Source organism: Haematobia irritans, chromosome 3 (assembly GCF_050003625.1).
Source record: "Haematobia irritans isolate KBUSLIRL chromosome 3, ASM5000362v1, whole genome shotgun sequence".
NCBI lineage: Eukaryota > Metazoa > Arthropoda > Insecta > Diptera > Muscidae > Haematobia > Haematobia irritans.
This window is the reverse complement of record NC_134399.1, coordinates 49,057,777-49,078,793: the sequence shown is the minus strand read 5'-3', so window position 1 is coordinate 49,078,793 and position 21,017 is coordinate 49,057,777. Positions and strand designations below refer to the sequence as shown.

The 21,017-nt window shown below is 35.1% G+C and overlaps 1 protein-coding gene and 3 long non-coding RNA genes across 4 annotated transcripts in view; 3 read left to right on the top strand and 1 right to left on the bottom strand.

Annotated features, from left to right (window-relative positions):
• Positions 1–725: 725 nt before the first annotated feature.
• On the top strand, positions 726–1,234 carry LOC142228016 (uncharacterized). The gene is made up of 2 exons (XR_012720041.1): positions 726–963; positions 1,021–1,234. It is a non-coding gene; the product is annotated as an uncharacterized LOC142228016 (long non-coding RNA).
• Positions 1,235–7,156: 5,922 nt separating this feature from the next.
• Positions 7,157–21,017, top strand: part of Cdc2rk (cyclin-dependent kinase 10) — a 75,658-nt gene continuing 61,797 nt past the window's right edge. Inside the window, exons 1-3 of the mRNA XM_075298279.1 lie at positions 7,157–7,307; positions 7,372–7,460; positions 7,517–7,589. Coding sequence (XP_075154394.1) covers positions 7,268–7,307; positions 7,372–7,460; positions 7,517–7,589 — 202 coding nt within the window. The 5' untranslated portion in view covers positions 7,157–7,267. The remainder of the gene's footprint in view (positions 7,308–7,371; positions 7,461–7,516; positions 7,590–21,017) is intronic.
• On the top strand, positions 17,980–18,969 carry LOC142230306 (uncharacterized). The gene is made up of 3 exons (XR_012720640.1): positions 17,980–18,230; positions 18,294–18,655; positions 18,779–18,969. It is a non-coding gene; the product is annotated as an uncharacterized LOC142230306 (long non-coding RNA).
• On the bottom strand, positions 20,356–20,875 carry LOC142228733 (uncharacterized). Its single transcript, XR_012720253.1, has 2 exons — positions 20,684–20,875; positions 20,356–20,560 (listed from the first exon to the last, which is right to left on the bottom strand). It is a non-coding gene; the product is annotated as an uncharacterized LOC142228733 (long non-coding RNA).

Here is a 21,017-nt window from a genome sequence, read left to right as displayed (position 1 = left end):
GGTAATATTCAAGTTGAGGAATTGTTGAGAAAATCGCGTTCTCAACAAAAACCAGACATTACCCTCAACAGTAAAATTCAACACATTAGCAATAATATCTCAAGTGTTATCCTCAAATTGAAATGCATCGCTACTCAATAATTTGTCAAACAATTTTCGATGCGAGTCAAATTCAAAATTACCATCGTTGCAAATACTCTTCAACCTAAATTTGTATGAATGATATCCCCACTTCAAATTGAAAGTCAAAGCCAAAATTCTACGAATTTTGTATAATTTAATCATTTTCATCAAAATAAAATATGTAATAATACACTACACTACAATACCAATTGATAAATAATAATCTTATTAAACATATCAACAAATAAGAACAAAGAAAAAAAAAACAAACAACAAAACTTTAAATATCTTAAACATTATTAGTAAACACTTTTGCATTGATAATTCGATTTCCTTCCTTTTGGTTCCTTCCTTTTATTAACATGCGGGCAATTTGAAATTAGGAACGTACTGGGCCGCGTGTTAGAATTGATTTCCAGCAGAAGGAAGTCACAATATATCCATTTTAAACTGATAATAGCATATGAACTTTTTAATGTTTTCAAGAACGTAGAATCCATAATTTTAGTTTTCTTCAAAGATATATACATTTAGTGACTTCCTTAAAGTTTTATTTCATTTTTTATTTTCACTTACCTATTTTTATAAACTATTTGGTTACCCTGCCAGCATTTCAAAGTTCCATTTCAACCTCATCGTTACCACAGACTCGTAAATGTCACTTCAACCATCATGAAAAGGTACATCAAAAAGTACATGCAAGTAATTTGCCATCCCTACTGTTAAAAAAGCCATTTTTTTTTGTGAAACGCCAAGCGCAACCAGCTTGTTATATTTTAATTAAATGAAAACGAAAATAAAGTTCTGAAAACATAGATTATACGCTTAAAATTGTGAAAGGTATATTGGTGAACAATTTGGTGATTTTCCAAATGGAATAAAGTGATTGTTTTTCAGATATTTTACAGACACGCTGCCTCCATGGAATAAAAACACTGGTTGATAGACGCAGCAACATGTAACTCGCTACTTGTAACTCAACATCATCATTAATGCCAAAAATTATGTTAAATGTAATGTGATAGTGGTATAAATGTTATATTTTTAAGAATTTGTAAATGTTTAATCAAATTAATAAATATCTAAACAAACGTGTTTTACTCGACCACAATGATTCTTTTACAACTATCTTAAAATGCACTTTTTCTGATTGTTTGGAGGGTCCCTTATTGGCGTCGTTCTAAATTGATCTATAAAGGCACCTAATAATTGCACTCATGCGAAACATTTTTGTAGTAACTTGGCGTGGTACAACTTCTCAATAGTGACGGCGCTTTTCCGACGAGTTTTTGATGTCGTATATGATTGTTTTCGACGTAGTGGGGATTCTCAAAAGAGTCCCCAAATTCAAAAAATGTTGGCAGGGTATTTGTCTAAAATTTTCCATTTTTTTATTTCTTGCAATTGACTACGAACTTCGTTGCACAAATAAGTATTGAAAACCACATGGTTTTTTCGTTGCATTTTAGGGTAGTGTTTTGTCAAAGTTTTCTCATATTATCTTCAACACATTTTCAAAGATTTCGTCAACATTTTGGCAAATTGGAAGTAATTCGCAAACAATTTGAAGATGTATTGGAGATGAGCTATGTCAAGTCAAGTTGAATTTATGTTGAAAATTATATTTACCCTCAAAGTGAAAAGTTGTTGCATTTGAAAAACGCTCATCCTATGTTTATTGGGATATGTGACCATGGATCATGAGAATGCTCATTTTAAAACTCTGAATTAAATGGCTTAAAAGAAGATACGAGACTGGAATCGACTTTTCTTAAGAATAACTTGCATGATGCCATGCATCTTCAACCCAAGTTTGTAAACACAATGTATATTGAAAGTCTATATCAACAGTTAACCAATCTCATAAATACCAAGACAAGACTTTTGCAAGGAAATGAGAATACTGACCCAGCAGAGCAAACTCTGTTTTGGATCTCAAAATTGGTGGATTACACTAACTCCGATTTACATGAATATTTCCCAATGGAGTAGAAATAGTATTCTTACTATGCATGCCAAATTCGGTTGAAATCCGTTCAGACTTTATATAGCTCCCATATATAGCTTTCGCCCGATTTACACTCATACATTATACTAAAACATGGTTTAGTTTGGCTGAAACAAATAAAAAGATTAACTTAGAGGCTATCGTAACACAATTAAAACAATATTTTATGAATAGCTATAGTATTTACCCAAAAATCTGAATATTTATCAAATTGAGGCATAACAGCTTCACAATTTTCTCCTCAATGTTATTGGGAACAAATCTACTATAGAACAAGTTGTTAAAAATAGACAAATTTTTCTTTGAGTGTAGGAGAAGGGATTTTAAATCGAAAATGTAAAGTAAAAAATTTGTCGGAAAAGCCCAATTTTACGAGATATCGACATCTGAAAATCTTTTTTTTATATATTTGTTAATTTTCCATAGAATTAGAATCGAAAAGTCTACACGCTGGCCAAAAATTGACCAATCGGACCACTTGTACTAAAGTAGATTTAAGCCTGTTATTGTTTATAAAAATTATCGATATCATATCGATTTCTGCTATCGATTTTTTCATTGGTCTGTCAAACAAAAATTGCAGTGTGGTCAATGCGTACGATTTTAATCGAAAACTTGGACGCGGACATTGTCGTCCGGAATAACTGTAAAGCGCATAATGCGCTTTACAAACTATAAGTTAAGGTGGGTACTATGTTTGTTGGCACGAAAAATACTTCACTTAACCATTCTTTCGCGTTGAAAACTGAGAGTGTTGACAATACATTTCGAACGAAGAAAACAGCTATTTTGGAGCTATTCCACGTTTATTTCTCCGCAATTTAATTGACAACATCGCCAAATGTCATACTATTTTTACTTATAAAGGGTGATTTGTTAAGAGCTTGATAACTTTTTTTTAAAAAAAAACGCATAAAATTTGCAAAATCTCATCGGTTCTTTATTTGAAACGTTAGATTGGTCCATGACATTTACTTTTTGAAGATAATTTCATTTAAATGTTGACCGCGGCTGCGTCTTAGGTGGTCCATTCGGAAAGTCCAATTTTGGGCAACTTTTTCGAGCATTTCGGCCGGAATAGCCCGAATTTCTTCGGAAATGTTGTCTTCCAAAGCTGGAATAGTTGCTGGCTTATTTCTGTAGACTTTAGACTTGACGTAGCCCCACAAAAAATAGTCTAAAGGCGTCAAATCGCATGATCTTGGTGGCCAACTTACCGGTCCATTTCTTGAGATGAATTGTTCTCCGAAGTTTTCCCTCAAAATGGCCATAGAATCGCGAGCTGTGTGGCATGTAGCGCCATCTTGTTGAAACCACATGTCAACCAAGTTCAGTTCTTCCATTTTTGGCAACAAAAAGTTTGTTAGCATCGAACGATAGCGATCGCCATTCACCGTAACGTTGCGTCCAACAGCATCTTTGAAAAAATACGGTCCAATGATTCCACCAGCGTACAAATCACACCAAACAGTGCATTTTTCGGGATGCATGGGCAGTTCTTGAACGGCTTCTGGTTGCTCTTCACTCCAAATGCGGCAATTTTGCTTATTTACGTAGCCATTCAACCAGAAATGAGCCTCATCGCTGAACAAAATTTGTCGATAAAAAAGCGGATTTTCTGCCAACTTTTCTAGGGCCCATTCACTGAAAATTCGACGTTGTGGCTCGTTAGTAAGTCTATTCATGATGAAATGTCAAAGCATACTGAGCATCTTTCTCTTTGACACCATGTCTGAAATCCCACGTGATCTGTCAAATACTAATGCATGAAAATCCTAACCTCAAAAGAATCACCCTTTACATACGCAGCAGCTGGTTGTTTACATACACGCATTCATGATAATTGTTTTGAAAAGTGTTTTTCTACCAGTTTTTGGATTGTTTTGCAAAAAAATCTCATACAGCACTGGACACTAATAATTGTTAAGAATAAAGCTCCAGCCGCTCTACCCCTGGTGTCTTACCACATTCTGCAACAGCTTTTACAACATGTGGTACATTGTCTTCTTCAGCTTTTCCAAATGGATACCGTCAATTTGTAACGCACATCAAAAAAACATATAATTCCGGTGTTATGCTAACTTTTACATCATGAGCAGCAATGGACTCATTCATCAACAAACTTAATTCGTTGGTGTCCACAATATCTACACAATCGCATTGCAATACCATGCTGTTGCCGCCTCACCAGCAATTTCAAATCCAGTGGTCACCACCACGGTTCCCACAAAGTATAATAACGCCATTTCATTTGCCAATGTTGTTACATCGGGGGGAACAACCAACTTAAGCCCATAACTCAAGTTCAAGGGTAGTTCCTAAGCCAAAGTCACTGTTCCCGACTTATATTTCGTCACAAAGGGATGTTAGTGTTCTATACCAGACTCTTCGTTGACTGAAATTAATACATTGAGAAGCAATTGGCTGGTTTACTGAAGGATGTTATACTCTCCCAATGTACAAGTTCCAATAACTATTTCAGTCACGTTATGAAATTCAACCAGTGTTTTGAATTGATAAAATGCAAGAATGCCGCTAACTGAAATTTAAAAGCCACGACGAAATTAAATCGTTTCATTCCAGCCTATCGCAATCATTTTGGACAAATGATGAATACAAGAAAATTATTTTGCTACTTAAATAAAAATTATTTAATTATTTGCTATAAACATTTATTTTGGATATAACTTTGTTCAGAAAAATTTACTAATTTTATATTAAAAAGTATAAAACGTATAAGACCACCCAATTACCTATACCCCGGTATATAAAAATAAAACAAGTTCGATTATAATTTTATTATGATTTTTTATTAATTTGTACATTTATACACTAATTAAAGACCCTAGAACACAATGTTTTCTTTTCTGGATTATCAGCTTTCTTTCATTAATATTGTTATACCTCATTCACATTACACTTCCAAAATCTACGTTAACTAGATTTCAACTGTCATTTGCCTTGTAAAAAAGGGATTTCAAATCTACTTTTAGTAGATTTCGAGCCTAATGTGAATGAGCTATTATATTTAAAAATTTTTAATTATCATTTCTCATATTTAGCTTTCATGTTGTTTCCATTAAAAATTAAAATTGCATTAACTTTTCTTTTGTTCAGTTCTCATTCATTTACGCCTCTTACACACAAAAACGAGCTCGCTTAACAAATGGAAAAGGGAGCAATTACGAGGAGCGGTAAAATAATAAAAAAAAATACAATTCATTTCTTTGTAAAAAATGGGTGTTGAATGTAGAAGCACTGGGTTTACAGAGATAAGACGAAATCGTTTGTAAGCATATTTTAAAAAAGAAATCTTCATCGATTACATCTGCAGTATTATGAAAATTAGCGTCTTCTACTTCTTCGTGTTCTGTGCAAACATTATGTTGCATAACATTAGTCAATTCTAAATTAGCAGGGGATGATGATAAATGGTGGCCTGGTTGTATCTCTACAATATGACGCTGATGGAATGCTATTGTTGCTGATGGCTGAAGCGATGATGGTACTGTTGTAATAGGCGGAGTTTCCAACGGGCACCGGTCGCCGATTGGAAACTCCTAGAAGACATTCCTTAGGGGTAAAATTTCACCCAGCCACTTCTTCGCCAGCAAAATCCAATTTAACAACATCACCTGGTAAACATTCCTCCACATCAACTTCATTCTCTGCCGTATTTATACGGTTCAATGTCATTGTAATATCTGGACCAGACTTAAGTCCCACGGTAGCTCCTGCTAAAGCCATTGTAGTGGTGGGAACAACAACATTCGATCCAGCTGCTGGTGATACTATTGTGGATGATTGTGAAACCACCATTGCATTAGTATTGCATTTGTATTACTAACGGCAGCAACAGTCGATATTGCATTTGAAGAATTAGTAATAGTGGCTAATGTTGGAGTAGTATTTGCTGCCACCCCAATGGGATCACTCACTACTTGGGCGGCCGTTGTATTTGGTTGTTGCAATACAATATTTGCGGTCACAGCCACTGTGGTCGTGGCAGGTGTTGAGGGTGCTATGTTGGAGTTGTTCACTGTAGCTGATGTAGTGGCTGCAATTGTGGGTGTCAGGGATGTGAGGGCAGATGCTACTGTGGCAGAAACGGCTACAGAACCAGATGCTGTTATATATGTTATATACATATAGCACTCCGTTATTTTTATTTCGTCAATCTAATTGCATTTTTAAATAACAACGCGAACCACTTTTGTATTCTAATTTAACACAAATCATTTGAATAAATCAATTATTTCTTAATTCACATTACAAATGGCGCCATGTTTTGAAACTAACTAATCTCAACATATGGAAGGATTTAAAGCCGACCTAATTAGGGACTATGCACGTTATGTCAGTTTTTCAACTCGAAAAAAAACAAAGTACCACAAATGAAAAAATATTTCGGTAGTTTTTCGCATTTTTGGTTTTGTATGGGATTTCGCTTCGGAAACCGAACATAGTACCTACCTTTATTCCGGACGGAATGTCGGTGTTTGTAAAGAATCTTACAGTGTGTCGGATCGATACGATTTGTCGGCGATGACTAAATAATCGGTAAATGTGTTATCGATCCCATAAACATGCAGCAGTATCGATTATGCCTTCGGACTTAACTTATAATGTGCACAATATATGGGATATGTTCGACACGAGCACTGTCGTCCGGAATAACTGATATAGTGTAAAGCGCATTACAGACTATAAGTTATTCCGGACGGAATGTCGGTGTTTGTAAAGAATCTTACAGTGTGTCGGATCGATACGACTTGTCGGCGATTACTAAATAATCGGTAAATGTTTTATCGATCCCATAAACATGCAGCAGTATCGATTATGCCTTCGGACTTAACTTATTGTGTGCACCATATATGGGATATGTTTGACACGATCACTGTCGTCCGGAATAACTGGTAGTCTGTAAATCGCAAAACACACATTCCGCCCGGAAAAACTTATAATCTGGAGGACGTATAAGAAGCGTATTTTTACGATTTTGCAATGTATGTGTCAACCTGTTATTTCAGCTTTTCTTTATTATCGAAAATTAGCGACGTCGCTTCACAATGATTGTGGTGTCTGGAAAACCGTACAAAAATAAGTAAACAACTCGGAAGTATTCGTTTGTATTTTATGCAGAATTCGTTTCTTATTTTATGCAGAATGAACAAAGGTATTGTATTATTGGTATAAATTAAAATTGCACAAGTGCATGATATAATTATGAATCTTTTCAGAAGTTGACCCGGTAGCTCCTGTGACACGCAAAGGATATTTGATATCTATAAAAACAGGGGAACCAATTGAAATCAGGGAACGCGATGTGGTAATGTTAGAATTGGACAATATATGTATGTGGTATTCACCTTTTCTAAATTCTAGCATGGGAGATGCCGGGCTGTTACAGAGTTTGAAAAGCTTAACAGAATAGGAGAGGGCACTTACGGAATTGTATGTAAGTATCAGGTAAATACTATACATATTGAAGATAAAAATCAAGTATAAGAATATACATATTATATAGAATAAATTTACATAATATAAAAAGAGGTGCCGGGTAACAAAGATCATATGCACTTTCTGGATGCAAGAAGTAATTAAAGCAGCAATGTAGTGAACTCGGGCCTATATCATTGGAAATGTGACATCTTAACTCAGTAAGGATGTGTTTTCATGGTAGTGGCTGGAAACAGTGCATAAAACCGGCGATGTTTTATAGTAGAGTCTCGTATTGAAAATGGCTTTATATTCTAAGTTTTCCTTCGACAAGGTTTGAGCATAGCACATATTCCAAACGATGGCAAAAAGTGTGTGCCAAGACCGGGCAAGAAGGCATGTTGCAGTTTAGAAAATGTGTGGTTGGCGAAGCGCATAAACCTGTAGGCAATTATCTTTTCCAAAATGTTAGATAGCACTAGAATCAAGGGTATCGGTCTTTAACTTTCAAGTCGCGCAGGATTTTCCCTTTCTTTGGGATAGGAGATAGGATGGGCAATTTCCAATCGTGAGGATAAATACCCGTACAACGAATTTTGGTATATAGGTTACAAATTCTCTTTATGAGAAATAATGGAGAGTTTTTAGCATATGTAAGAATACATATGCAAGTTTGTCTAGGGCTGGAGTGGAACCTTTTAACAAGTGAAGTGTTTCATCAAATTCTTTTACGTCAATACGTGAAACAAGTTCAGGAAAAAGATTTGTGTCATTAATACTGTCTAAAGATAAACTTTGTTTGTTTCTAATAAGCTATTGTTTACAGGGTTTATCAGAGCTGATTGAACACCAGGGCAAGGCGAACTCATTTAAGAGAGAATTAAGAAATTTTGATCAAGTTTCTCTTTTCGCTACTTTGCATTATTTTTTAACTTTTCCACAAGCTCTTTTATAATCAATATAATTGAGCCTATTACGTGTTTTTTTAATGTTCTACACAACTTTTTCCTCAAACCAATCAGCATTGATATGAAACTGGTAAACCAAACTGGTCGCTGGTGATTTGCTGATAACCTCTTAATTTGCGATGCTTCCCTGTTAACATTTGCCGATCCTTTTCATATAGAGGAAATGTTTTCCAATCAGCTTTTCAATCCAGGAAACGCGGAAAAAATATTTTCTCGTCTATTGGAGCTTTATTCGTAATAATTATTGGGAAATCATCTCCTACTTCTGGTAAAGGCAGTCGCTGCCAATTAAGGACAGGCAACATCGGAAGAGCACATGGAAACGTCCACCAACGTTAGTGTGTGCCGTGTACTTAATAGCGTGGGCGAACCATTATTCAAAATAACCAACCCATTATCATTTGCAAATTCTTCCAATTTGGAACCATTGGAGTTTGTGGTATTGGGTCCCCAAACGACATCGTGAGCGTTCAAATCGCCAACTACAATGTGTTGACCTCGCTAATGCAAGTTCAGGCTATGGCTAAAGTCAGAACGTAGTTGTATATCGCATTCCTTATATATGTTGGTCAAAACTAGAGGTAAACCTAAATCAATGACGATTGTTTGTGAAAGTAAGGATCCTTAGGGATTCGGAGCGAACCCTTTTTTGGCGGAGCGGGAGCGATATTTTTAAAACCCGGAGCGGGAGCGATTTCCAAAAGAAAAATCGCTCCGGAAAACATATTAAATTTAATCAAATGCGATGATAGTTTCTTTTTATTTCGAAAAAAAAAAACAAAAAAAAAACGTTAAATATTTATTCGTATATTAACGCGATGGCAAGTCCTGCAGTCAATCTTCCAATATGTGGCCAATGCGGTTTAAATGTAAAAGATAAGCATATTGTTTGTGGATCGTCGTCGTATGCGAGTATGAAATGGAGAGAAAGAAAAAACTCAAATACTGCATATGAAGTGGTAATATCTACATCAGAACAAACTAGTACACAAAAACAAAAACTAAACGAAGAAGATTACAGCGACGTTCAATTTGTTGAAGATTCAACAAAACGTTGAAGATTCAACAAAACGTTTACCAACCCAAAAACAAATAAATGTGGAGAACGATCCAATGCAAATAATGGTGCAAAATCTAGCCAGCATCACCACTGCATCAATAAATGTACAATTACAAAACCAACAAGGGACACAAATAAACGAAAACCTTTTAAACTTAAACAGCCAAGTCTCTGAGCTCCAAATGCAAAACAAAGAAAAAGAGAAAAAAAAAAATAAATGAAATTGAAATAATAAACAAATTAGAACAAAAACTCATAAGAAAGAACATTGTTGGATTAATTACCAAACAAGACGAGTACACTTTTGATACTAATTTATTTACAAAACTATTCTTCCTTATATACACTTACCAACTAAACTGCCTATGCATAGATCAACTTATCGTCGCACACAGCTATCTCTTATCTATTTTGTTACATTAAGATAACACACACATGCACTCTTATCAGCTAGTACAATGATTTTATGGCGATCCTAAGTAAACAAATGCGTCTCAAATCTCTATCTAATGATAGGGACCAATTCTAAGATATTTATCGCATTCATGTTCAAAAGATATTTATTTTGAACAAACATTGAAATAAACAACATCAAAATGAGAATATAAGTGTGGATGAAACAATAGATAAAATTGCAAACAAATTAGATATGGACATAAATGAGAACGACATAGAGAACGCGTACAAAATAAAAGGAAAAAATAAAGTCATAGTCAGCGTTGCCATTTTGGTCCAATCGGACCACAATTGGTCCAAAAGATTTCTAATTTTTAAATTTGGTCCGATGGTCGGACCAAACGGAATTTAGCCCATTTTGGTCCACTTTCATAAATTTGGTCATATTTATAAATTTTTTGAAGTGTTTAAATTTTTATCAAATATTCAATAGTATCTATGCACTGAAAAAAATATTGGCGTGAGGCCGAAGACTCATTTCTCTGATATAAAGCTTGTATCCTAGTCCAAAAGTCGTAGATATTTTTAACCCTTGTCGTGAATAGGAACCTTTAAATTTTTCTTATTGATCATTACTGTATGTATGTATATGTGCAACTCTGTTTTGTTCCATTATCATTGAATTCCTTTTTTGATTTTCGGTTTGTGATTTTCTTCTTAAAAGTAGTTGTCGTGTAACATTCAACCAGTTCGGTCAAATACATTTCTACACGAAATAAAATCTTACATTTATATTAAATTTTCCGATTATTGATAATTATTTCGAAAGGCCTCCTCAGGACAGTTTCAGAAGTGGGATAAAATCGTTTTATAAGCGTAAATTTAAGACGACACCCGTTAAAAGAAAATTGGCTTTGCAGAGCAAATGCAACAATTCGGATTATTGTGAAATTCATAAACGCCGCTATTGTAGTAGTGGATGAATGTAATAAGTGAAAATGGAGACATTAAATAAATGTAAAGTAGACGAATTAAAGGAGAAATGTCGGAGTGTTGGATTGTCTACAACGGGGAAAAAGATTGATTTAATTGAAAGACTCTATGCAAGACAATTGGAGGAAAAGGAAAGAATCATTCGAGAAGTGACGCAAAATTCAGTGCATGAAAATTCATTTCAAAGCATGAATTATCAAGAAAATAATACTCCGTTGAGTACGTCGTCTCTGGATTTTCATGGCTTTGATAATGAACCACGAAACATGCAAGTTCATGCAACATCATCTGACGACGTTTTTGTCAGGGAAACAAATACGACGGTGTGTGGTGTTTCTATGTGATGTTCAACGAAATAACTCAACACCAATTCAGTGCAGCGGAATGGCACGAAGCGTTTATTGGGCTGACGAAGTGGCAAATTCAAATTTTCAACGGTTGACGAATGAGACAGACGCTGTCTACACAAATTGCAAACCCATACGACACAACGAATAACAGCTACACAAGCGAATTTTAAACCATGCGCTGCTAACGTTTCGCAGCTGAATACATACACAAACACTTTACCACAAAGTATAACGAATACCATTTCGTTTCAACGAAACGTATCGAACAGCTGAGACGATCGTATGGATGGGATGACGGCGTATTGCTTTTTGCAGTGCAAACAAAACTACACGGTATGGCAAAATTGTGGATAGACTCGAGTGCAGAATTTTTTTCTTCGTGGGACCAATTCGTTGAGGTGTTTTTAACAGAATTTCCTTCAATTATTAATGTTGCCGAAATTCATATGAAATTAATGAATATGCGTCGAGCGTACGGAGAGACGCCGGAAAATTTTTACTATAGAATGTTATCGATTGCCAGAACCGGTGGATTGGACGACCAATCTTTAATAAAATATGTTATAAACGGGGTGAACGACAACGATTTGAAGCGCGTTTTGTCGGTTATGAATTTTCCGACATGTTCAGAACTTTTGAGAATAATTCTTAATTACAGTAGCTATAACGAAAGCTACAACCCAAAGTTAAAAAGTGCAAACCGGAAAATGAAGGATGAAGTGAATGTCGGTGATTTAACAATTTCAGCAACGAAATCTAAACAAGAGATAATGTGTTATAATTGCCGAACACCGGGTCATATATCTCGCGAGTGCCCGGAGCCACAGAAACGTTGTGAAATATGTTCACGAACGGGACATAGAGCATCTGATTGCAGGAACAAAATGCAGACGCAAAATGTAACATATAACCAAATCGACGATATTTCGGAGAAACCGGGCCATAAGATAGTGAAAATCTGAAATATGTCATTAGAGGCCCTAATATTTAGACAGTGCCCAGCAAAAAAAGAGCTTCCAAAAACAGTAGTTTGGATCCCCAATCTGTGATCCGGAAATAGTGCAAACTTGGATCATCTCCAATGAATTTTACATGGGCTTGTCATAGGACGGAAGTACTCCCTTTTTGGATCCTTTGCATTGCTTTAGAAGTTGTGCCCTGGAAGTTAATTTGAATGAAGAAATTTAAAAAGCGAAAAAAAAAATTTTTTTTTCAACCAATTTCACTTTTTTTCATCCATATGTTTATTACACAATTATTTTCCTATTATCTAATTTTTACAATTTGAAAAACTTTTCCGCTCCGTCCAGGGGTTGAACCTGGATTTGCTGGCACCATAACAGAACGCCTTAGCACACTCAGCCACAAACGCCATTGAACATAAAGCGTCGAAAGGTCAATTCAAATGTTTGTGATATGATCGTAATACGACACCAAGGAATAACATTCCAATTGCTTCTCGAGATGTTCTTTATTAGTATGAACGAAAAAATAAGAAACGCAGGTTCAAATCTCACCAGCGACAATTTTGTTATCAAATATTTTTCTAAAAAAATATTTTTTTTATGTCATGCATCGTTTTTATTTTTTTATTTTCGGCACATATTTTCGTATAAATATATTTTTTCCATTAAAAATCAAGAAAAAATTAAAAATTCTCGTAATTTGCAAAACCTTCTCAAAAGAACTTCCATGGAAGCGAAAAAGTCAATCGGCACAGGTTCAAATCCCAGCGGGGATGATTTTTTTTATTTTTATATTTTTTATTAATTTTCTATTTTTTTTTAGTTTTTTTTATTAGTTTTCTATTTTTTTGTAAAATTTCATTGTCCAAAATTTGCACTTAAAATAGCCTGATTGCGTTCTTTCGAATAATTGTCCACAAGGACTGCATCAAGAGATGCGCTTTAGAAGAAATGTTTGTGCACTTGTCCAAAAGGACTGCATCGGAAGTGGACAAAAATCATTGGGGGATCCCACGATGCGCTTTAGAAGAAATGTTTGTGGACTTGTCCAAAAGGACCGCATCGGAAGTTGAAAAAACTCGATGGGGGATTCTGGGATGGGCTTTAAAAGAAATGTTTGTGGAACTACTTCCAATTTTTTTTTGCTGGGTGGTAGTGCGCGTAGCCTAGTGAGAAGGTCCATTGCTGCGGATCTCGGAAATAGTGAGAAGTGTTACGTACGACTTGTTGGTTTTGGTGGCGGTCAATATGAATGCACTGAGACAATAAACGCTGAAGTGAAAATCGATGAGGTCATCCTCGAGGGTTCACTTTTGATAGTCGAGGAGGAAAAACTCGGTTGCGATATTTTAGTTGGCAGAGATTTCTTATGTTCGGACAATACATGTGTTGTGTTCAATGGTCGGAACTGCTATGTGCAAGAGAAAAATATTAATAACATAAACGAAACTCTATCCGGTGAGACTGTGGAAAATTTGAACAAAGTGATTAAACGATTTGAAGGACGATTGGAAAGTGTAATGTCGTGAAAATGAGCATACGGCTATCGACGGACGAGGCTATTTGTATGAAACCCTATCGATTACCTTTTCCAAGAAGTTCAATAGTGCGTGAAATCATAAACGATATGATTAATGCGGGAATAATACGACCATCCACACCACCGTTTTCGTCACCAATAGTGTTAAATGAGAAGAAGAACGGAGAATTTCGAATGTGCGTTGACTACCGCCGTTTAAACAAGGCTACGATTCGACAACCATTCCCGATGCCTATAATCGAGGATATTATCCCTTTCCGACCGTGTACGCACAATTGTGCGGGTAAGTTTAAGTCTCTATAATTTCTTTAATATATGACGTACTGCGATAAGAGCGGCAAAAAAATAATGGCGTATGCTCTCTCTTTGTCTAAGAATGTGAAGAACCGTTATAAATATTTGCTTTTCATATTACTTTTGTAGTTTCAGCAGTGTACTTTGCGCATTTGTAAAAATGAGTGGAAGATGTAAGTTTGCAAATATATTAAAATTATTTAAATTGTGGAATATTTCATCAAACAAGTGTTTTCAATAAGAAAACATTTTAAATATTGTATGCAAACAGTAACTTCGTGATTATTTTGTGTTTTTTGATATTTTTACGTCCGGACTTTTACCGGAATTTACCGGACTGCAACAATTGTACGTATCCTGAAAAAACAGGATACAGGATCAAACTGAACAAACTTAATAATTTAAAATGTTCTATGTACACATAAATAACAGAATTGAAAAATTTAGGAAAATCTATCACGTGGATCGGCTATAGGTCGGAAAGGGTTATGGCACAACTCACTGGTAGTAAATATTTCACGACTTTAGATATGAAGATGGGTTATCATCAGATCGAGGTAGAAGAATCATCTAAAGCTCTCACCGCTTTTATCACACAGGAAGGACACTACGAGTTCAACCGTATGCCTTTCGGTTTAGTCAATGCGCCTTCAGTGTTCCAGGAGATGATTATGAGAGTGTTATCGTACCGAGTGAGACAGCCGAAGACGGAATAAGAATTTTGAATAAATTTTTAAAAACTTTGGAAGAATGTAATCTAACTCTTCGGTATAATAAATGCAGTTTCTTGGCAAATGACCTTGATTTTCTTGGACATCAGATAAACGAAAACGGAGTTAGACCGGGTAGGTCTAAATTGTTGGCAATAGAGAAGTACCGGCAACCAAAGAACGCTACGGAGGTGCGTCGATTCATGGGGTTGTGCGGATTTTTCCGAAAATTTGTTTAAAGACGAGGGACGTTCCTGGCAAGTGGTGATGTATTTTAGCCGAGTGTGTAGTGAAACGGAATCTCGAGTCCCTTGCCAGATTCCGAATATATTTGCTTGGTAAACCGTTTCGGATTATAACGGATTGTTCGGCGATTTCGTCTATAAAGGCAAAGACGCAGATAATCCACGTGTTGCAAGATGGTGGCGCTTATGGAATACGATTTTGAGTGTGTACATCGAGCGGGTAGTAGAATGGCTTATGTAGATGCCATCAGCAGAGCACCCGTTGAAGAATCTGTAGCACAAATTTCAATCGCCACCGACGATTGGTTATTGACCATGCAGCTACATGATGTGGAATTATCGAATATAATTAGAGTTTTGAATGGTGAACGTAAATCGGATCAAGAACAACAAATTCGGATCGATTATAAGCTCGAAAATCAACGGCTGTATAGAAAAAGTAATGGGAAATTGTCGTTTGTTGGCGTGTGGTTAAATATTGTCATATGGGTCACTTTGGCATAGAGAAAACTATTCAGAGACTATTTGACCACTTTTGGTTTCCTCGTGTAAGAAAATATGTCAAAAAATACATAGCAGTCTGCGTAGAGTGTTGTTTTTAGAAAGCAAAATCAGGTAAGCCAGAAGCCGAGATGTACGTAAGCAATACGAATCCAACACCGTTCCAGACATTACATGTTGACCATCTAGGACCTTTTGTGCGTAGTAAGAAGGGGTATACGTATATTTTAGCTATTAGTGATGCGTTCACCAAATTTCTGATTGTTCGACCAGTACGGAATACGTCAACATTGCCAGTGGTAAATATATTAAATGAAATGTTTGGATATTTTGGTTTACCAGAACGAATAATCACCGATAGAGGTACGGCTTTTACCTCTAAGCAGTTCGAAGGCTTTTGTTCCGAATATGATATTTGTCACATAAAGACTGTTGTGAGAACCCCCAGAGGAAACGGCCAAGTTGAGAGGGCTAACGGTATTATCCTGAATTACCTCCGAACTTCAGTGATAAACGCAAAAGATTGGGATAGCTATGTACTACGTATCCAGTGGACGATGAACTCCCAAAAGAGCAATATTACTGGATTTAGTCCACACGAGTTGGTGTTTAACTTCAAGCTTCGAGATGTAATACAAAATAAACCTCTAGCTGCAATAGCTGAACCTGAAGCTGATGTGCCAGTGGAACAGAATCATATTAAGGCTCAGCAGAATACACAAAAATGCCGTGAACAATGGAAAACTCGTTTTGAACAACACCACAGTAAGCCACAGCAGAATATACAAAAATGCCGTGAACAATGGAAAACTCGTTTTGATCAACACCATAGTAAGCCACAACAGTATGACGTGAATGATCTTGTAGTCATTCAAAGCGAACTTCAATCAACGGGCGAATCACGAAAGTTGGAACCACGTTTTAGAGGGCCATATGTTGTGACCAAGATTCTTGGCAAGGATCGCTATTTGCTGCAGGACATAAAGGGTATGCAAGTCAGCCAAAAGACTTTTAGTTCGGTGTATACCGCAGAGAAGTTGAAGAGATGGTGCGTGTTGCCCCCAGAAGATGAACCAGACAACGAAGGCGACATCGAGGCGATGTCTAGTCAGGAAAGGCCGAGCTGTCGTGAATAGGAACCTTTATATTTTTCTTATTGATCATTACTGTATGTATGTATATGTGCAAATCTATATTGTTCCATTATCATTGAATTCATTTTTTTGATTTTCGTTTTGTGATTTTCTTCTTAAAAGTAGTTGTCGTGTAACATTCAACCAGTTCGGTCACATAAATTTCTACCTTACTTTTATATAAAATTTTCCGTTTATTGATAATTATTTCGAAAGGCCTCCTCAGGACACCATTTATTTTAAAGTAGTTTCTTATTCGAAACAAAAAATAATTTTCACTTGTAGTCGAGTCTGAATATGGAAATTTAAGTAGTCGTTCAGACGTTTTTAATGGACTTTGATAGCACCCCGCGTAAAAAGTGGAGGATCCAATCTTATCTAATAATATCAAATTGGATCTAATTGGATCTGTTCAGATATTGGTTCAGACATAATTAGATATGCACAGATATGGTATATATGGTGCTATATCTGGTTAGATATAATTGCAGATCTCATCATATATAGTATAATATCTAATTATATCTGGCATATCTAATAATATATGCTTGGATAGGACCATATATAGCACTATATCTAATAAGATATGGTAGATATAACATCATATCTGACTATATCATGAACAAGTTAAAAAGATTTTTGAAATACACGTCTAAAAAACTAGTCGAGATGTATACACAAAGTTACAGATGGAAAAATAAATTTTGTTTATTTAACGAACTTAGATAATACATTTTAAAGTATTTGGCAGTTGTTTTTTTATTCTAAACTAACTGGCTACTTTAAGTAGCAAACAATCAGTTAGTTTAGAATAACAGGCATACTGCCCAAAAGGTAGTAGTTTGCTTAAATAATAGAACTTCAAACATTAAAAAACATTTCTGAAGGAGTCGCCCTTTTATATACATGTCCCACGCGGAGATAGTAATTTACATTCTAGTTAAACCATTTTTAATCGCGGGAAACGTTTCCTTCAAAAGAGCAATGGTTTCGTTGCTTGTCGTAATTGTAAAAAGCAAACGTTGCCCAGATCACCAAACAGTCGTACCTTGAGGATGGGGGCTTCTCAACAATACCTTCTTGATTTTCTAAGCAATTTTGCTTATTGACGCAGGCACCGAAGTGGAATGAGCCTCATTAGTCAAGATGATTTTAATGTTTATATAGTAAATTTAATTTAATGCGTTTTACTGTTATTCATTGCGTAAATTGTACTTGTTAAATTTCAAATAACAAAAGTTTCTTCTTTTTCATCTATCATACGTTCTAGTAAATGGGTTCTAATACATAATAAAAGTGCTTCATGTTTTTAGTGTGAACGATCCATCAGTTTTAACAACAACCTCAATGTCATTATGTCAAATGTCAACGCCGTCAGGGGCATCACTTCCAAACAAATTTAACACAAGACAAGTTGAGAAAATCAAGAAATTTTAGTATAATTGTTTTAATTGTGTTCCTTCGATAAAGTGTATATCGCTACCTTTATTGCGTAGATTATGTAGGTAAGTAGATTGTATTTGTTATTTCCTTAGTAGTCATTTTCATATTGTTTTACTATTTTCTAGATTTGGAAAAAAAGGAAACCTCAGTGGTGTACTGGTTAACATGCCCGCCTTGCATTCAAAAGGTCACGGGTTCAATCCCAGTTCCGACCAACACCAAAAATTATTTCGGCGTTGGATTATCTCCTCGTAGTAATGTTGGTGACATTTCTGCTTCAAAGTTGTTTCAGCGCAACGTGAAATGCCGATAGGACTCGATTATAACAAGGAGGTCCCATGTTATTGAGCTAAACATTGAATCGAGCAGTAGTCAGTGATAAGTGAGATGTTGATTACTGTGGTATCATTATGGTCTGAATAGTATGAATGAGCCTACAATAACTGCCTATCGCTATATCTAACCTAATCCCGAATACACTTTAAATGTGAGTATTAAAAGCAACATAAAAGTATATGGCAATTTTTATTGCAACTAATACTTGCTTACATTGTTCAATACAATTCCTATATTTGTTTAATAATTGTTTTTTACTTTAATTTCATTGCAGATTGCCTTAACGATGTAATATTTTAGTCAAAGCAGAAAAAACAAACTAAAAGCCCCTGGACAACACTCTAACTCAACTGTCAATACCTCTTAAATAGCTTTGATGGATCAATCAATTTAAATATATTTATTATGCATATACTTTTTGTTTGTATTATTAAATAAAACAATTGATCTCATTTTATATACAAATTATGGGCTTTTATGTGTTGAAAGATCTCGAAAGATACAACTGTATCAAAAATATACAATTATATTAAATTAGATCTGATTAGATGTGTCTCATTTTTCGGATCTGCTCAGATCTGACCATATCTTGGCTCAGATCTAACCATATCAAATCAGATCCCCCAATTTTTACACGGGACATGAAGAAAACACCTGGAATAATTAATAAAATTTGTTTCCTAGAATCAAGTACGCAAAACTCCAACCGTCAATGCTTTCTACAGTGTACGATTAGATACCATTTCAATCACAGAAAATCGAATGAAAATTTCGTGATTTAGGTCTTGGGCCATGTTTTATATATTTTTGGACAATATTAACCTCTATACTCGAATGTGCGCAAAAAGTAGAATAGTAAGATTGAGCAATATAAGAATATGGATGAAAATTCGGAAATTTATTCTATTCTCTCAAGAAGCAGAATCGGGAGATTATTCTTCATGGGGCAATGCCAATATAAACCAAATGCGTGACTGTTGTTGTCTTTACTATGACCAGCGTTGCTACAACGAAAATTTATTTTGGACCAATTTTTTTTTCCAAAATCGGACCAAAACTCCCTCCAGCGGACCAAATTTCCATTTTCGAAGAAAATGCCTTAAGATGTATTATATTATTGTACATAGTGCTTTTATTAAAAAAGGTAAGTAAATCAGAAAGGAATGTTACGATTTAGCGGTTTCATAGGAATCAAAACGTCGACTTTTCAACTTTTTTAAAATTTTAAAAAATATACTATTTGAAAAGGTCGACAATTTTAGTTAACATCAAAAGTCGAAATACAACATTACAAAAAGTTTACTGAAACTTTCAACTTAGAGGTAGTTAAAGACAACAACAGTCACGCATTTGGTTTATATTGGCATTGCCCCATGAAGAATAATCTCCCGATTCTGCTTCTTGAGAGAATACAATAAATTTCCGAATTTTCATCCATATTCTTATATTGCTCAATCCTACTATTCTACTTTTTGCGCACATTCGAGTATAGAGGTTAAAATTGTCCAAAAATATATAAAACATGGCCCAAGACCTAAATCACGAAATTTTCATTCGATTTTCTGTGATTGAAATGGTATCTAATCGTACACTGAAGAAAGCATTGACGGTTGGAGTTTTGCGTACTTGATTCTAGGAAACAAATTTTATTAATTATTCCAGGTGTTTTCTTCATGTCCGTGTAAAAATTGGGGGATCTGATTTGATATGGTTAAATCTGAGCCAAGATATGGTCAGATCTGAGCAGATCCGAAAAATGGGACACATCTAATCAGATCTAATTTAATATAATTGTATATTATTTGATACAGTTGTATCTTTCGAGATCTTTCAACACATAAAAGCCTATAATTTGTATATAAAATGAGATCAATTGTTTTATTTAATAATACAAACAAAAAGTATATGCATAATAAATATATTTAAATTGATTGATCCATCAAAGCTATTTAAGAGGTATTGACAGTTGAGTTAGAGTGTTGTCCAGGGGTTTTTAGTTTGTTTTTTCTGCTTTGGACTTAGACACGCGACTAAAATATTACATCGTTAAGGCAATCTGCAATGAAATTAAAGTAAAAAACAATTATTAAACAAATATAGGAATTGTATTGAACAATGTAAGCAAGTATTAGTTGCAATAAAAATTGCCATATACTTTTATGTTGCTTTTAATACTCACATTTAAAGTGTATTCGGGATTAGGTTAGATATAGCGATAGGCTGTTATTGTAGGCTCATTCATACTATTCAGACCATAATGATACCACAGTAATCAACATCTCACTTATCACTGACTACTGCTCGATTCAATGTTTAGCTCAATAACATGGGACCTCCTTGTTATAATCGAGTCCTATCGGCATTTCACGTTGCGCTGAAACCAGTGATGCCAATTTGGTGCTTTTAGCACCAAATTTAGTGCTTTTTGATTTCCAAAAAGCACCAAATTGCCTTTTTAGTGCCTTTTCAAAAAAAGCACCAACTTGGTGCTTTCTGGCATTTTCATTTAGTGC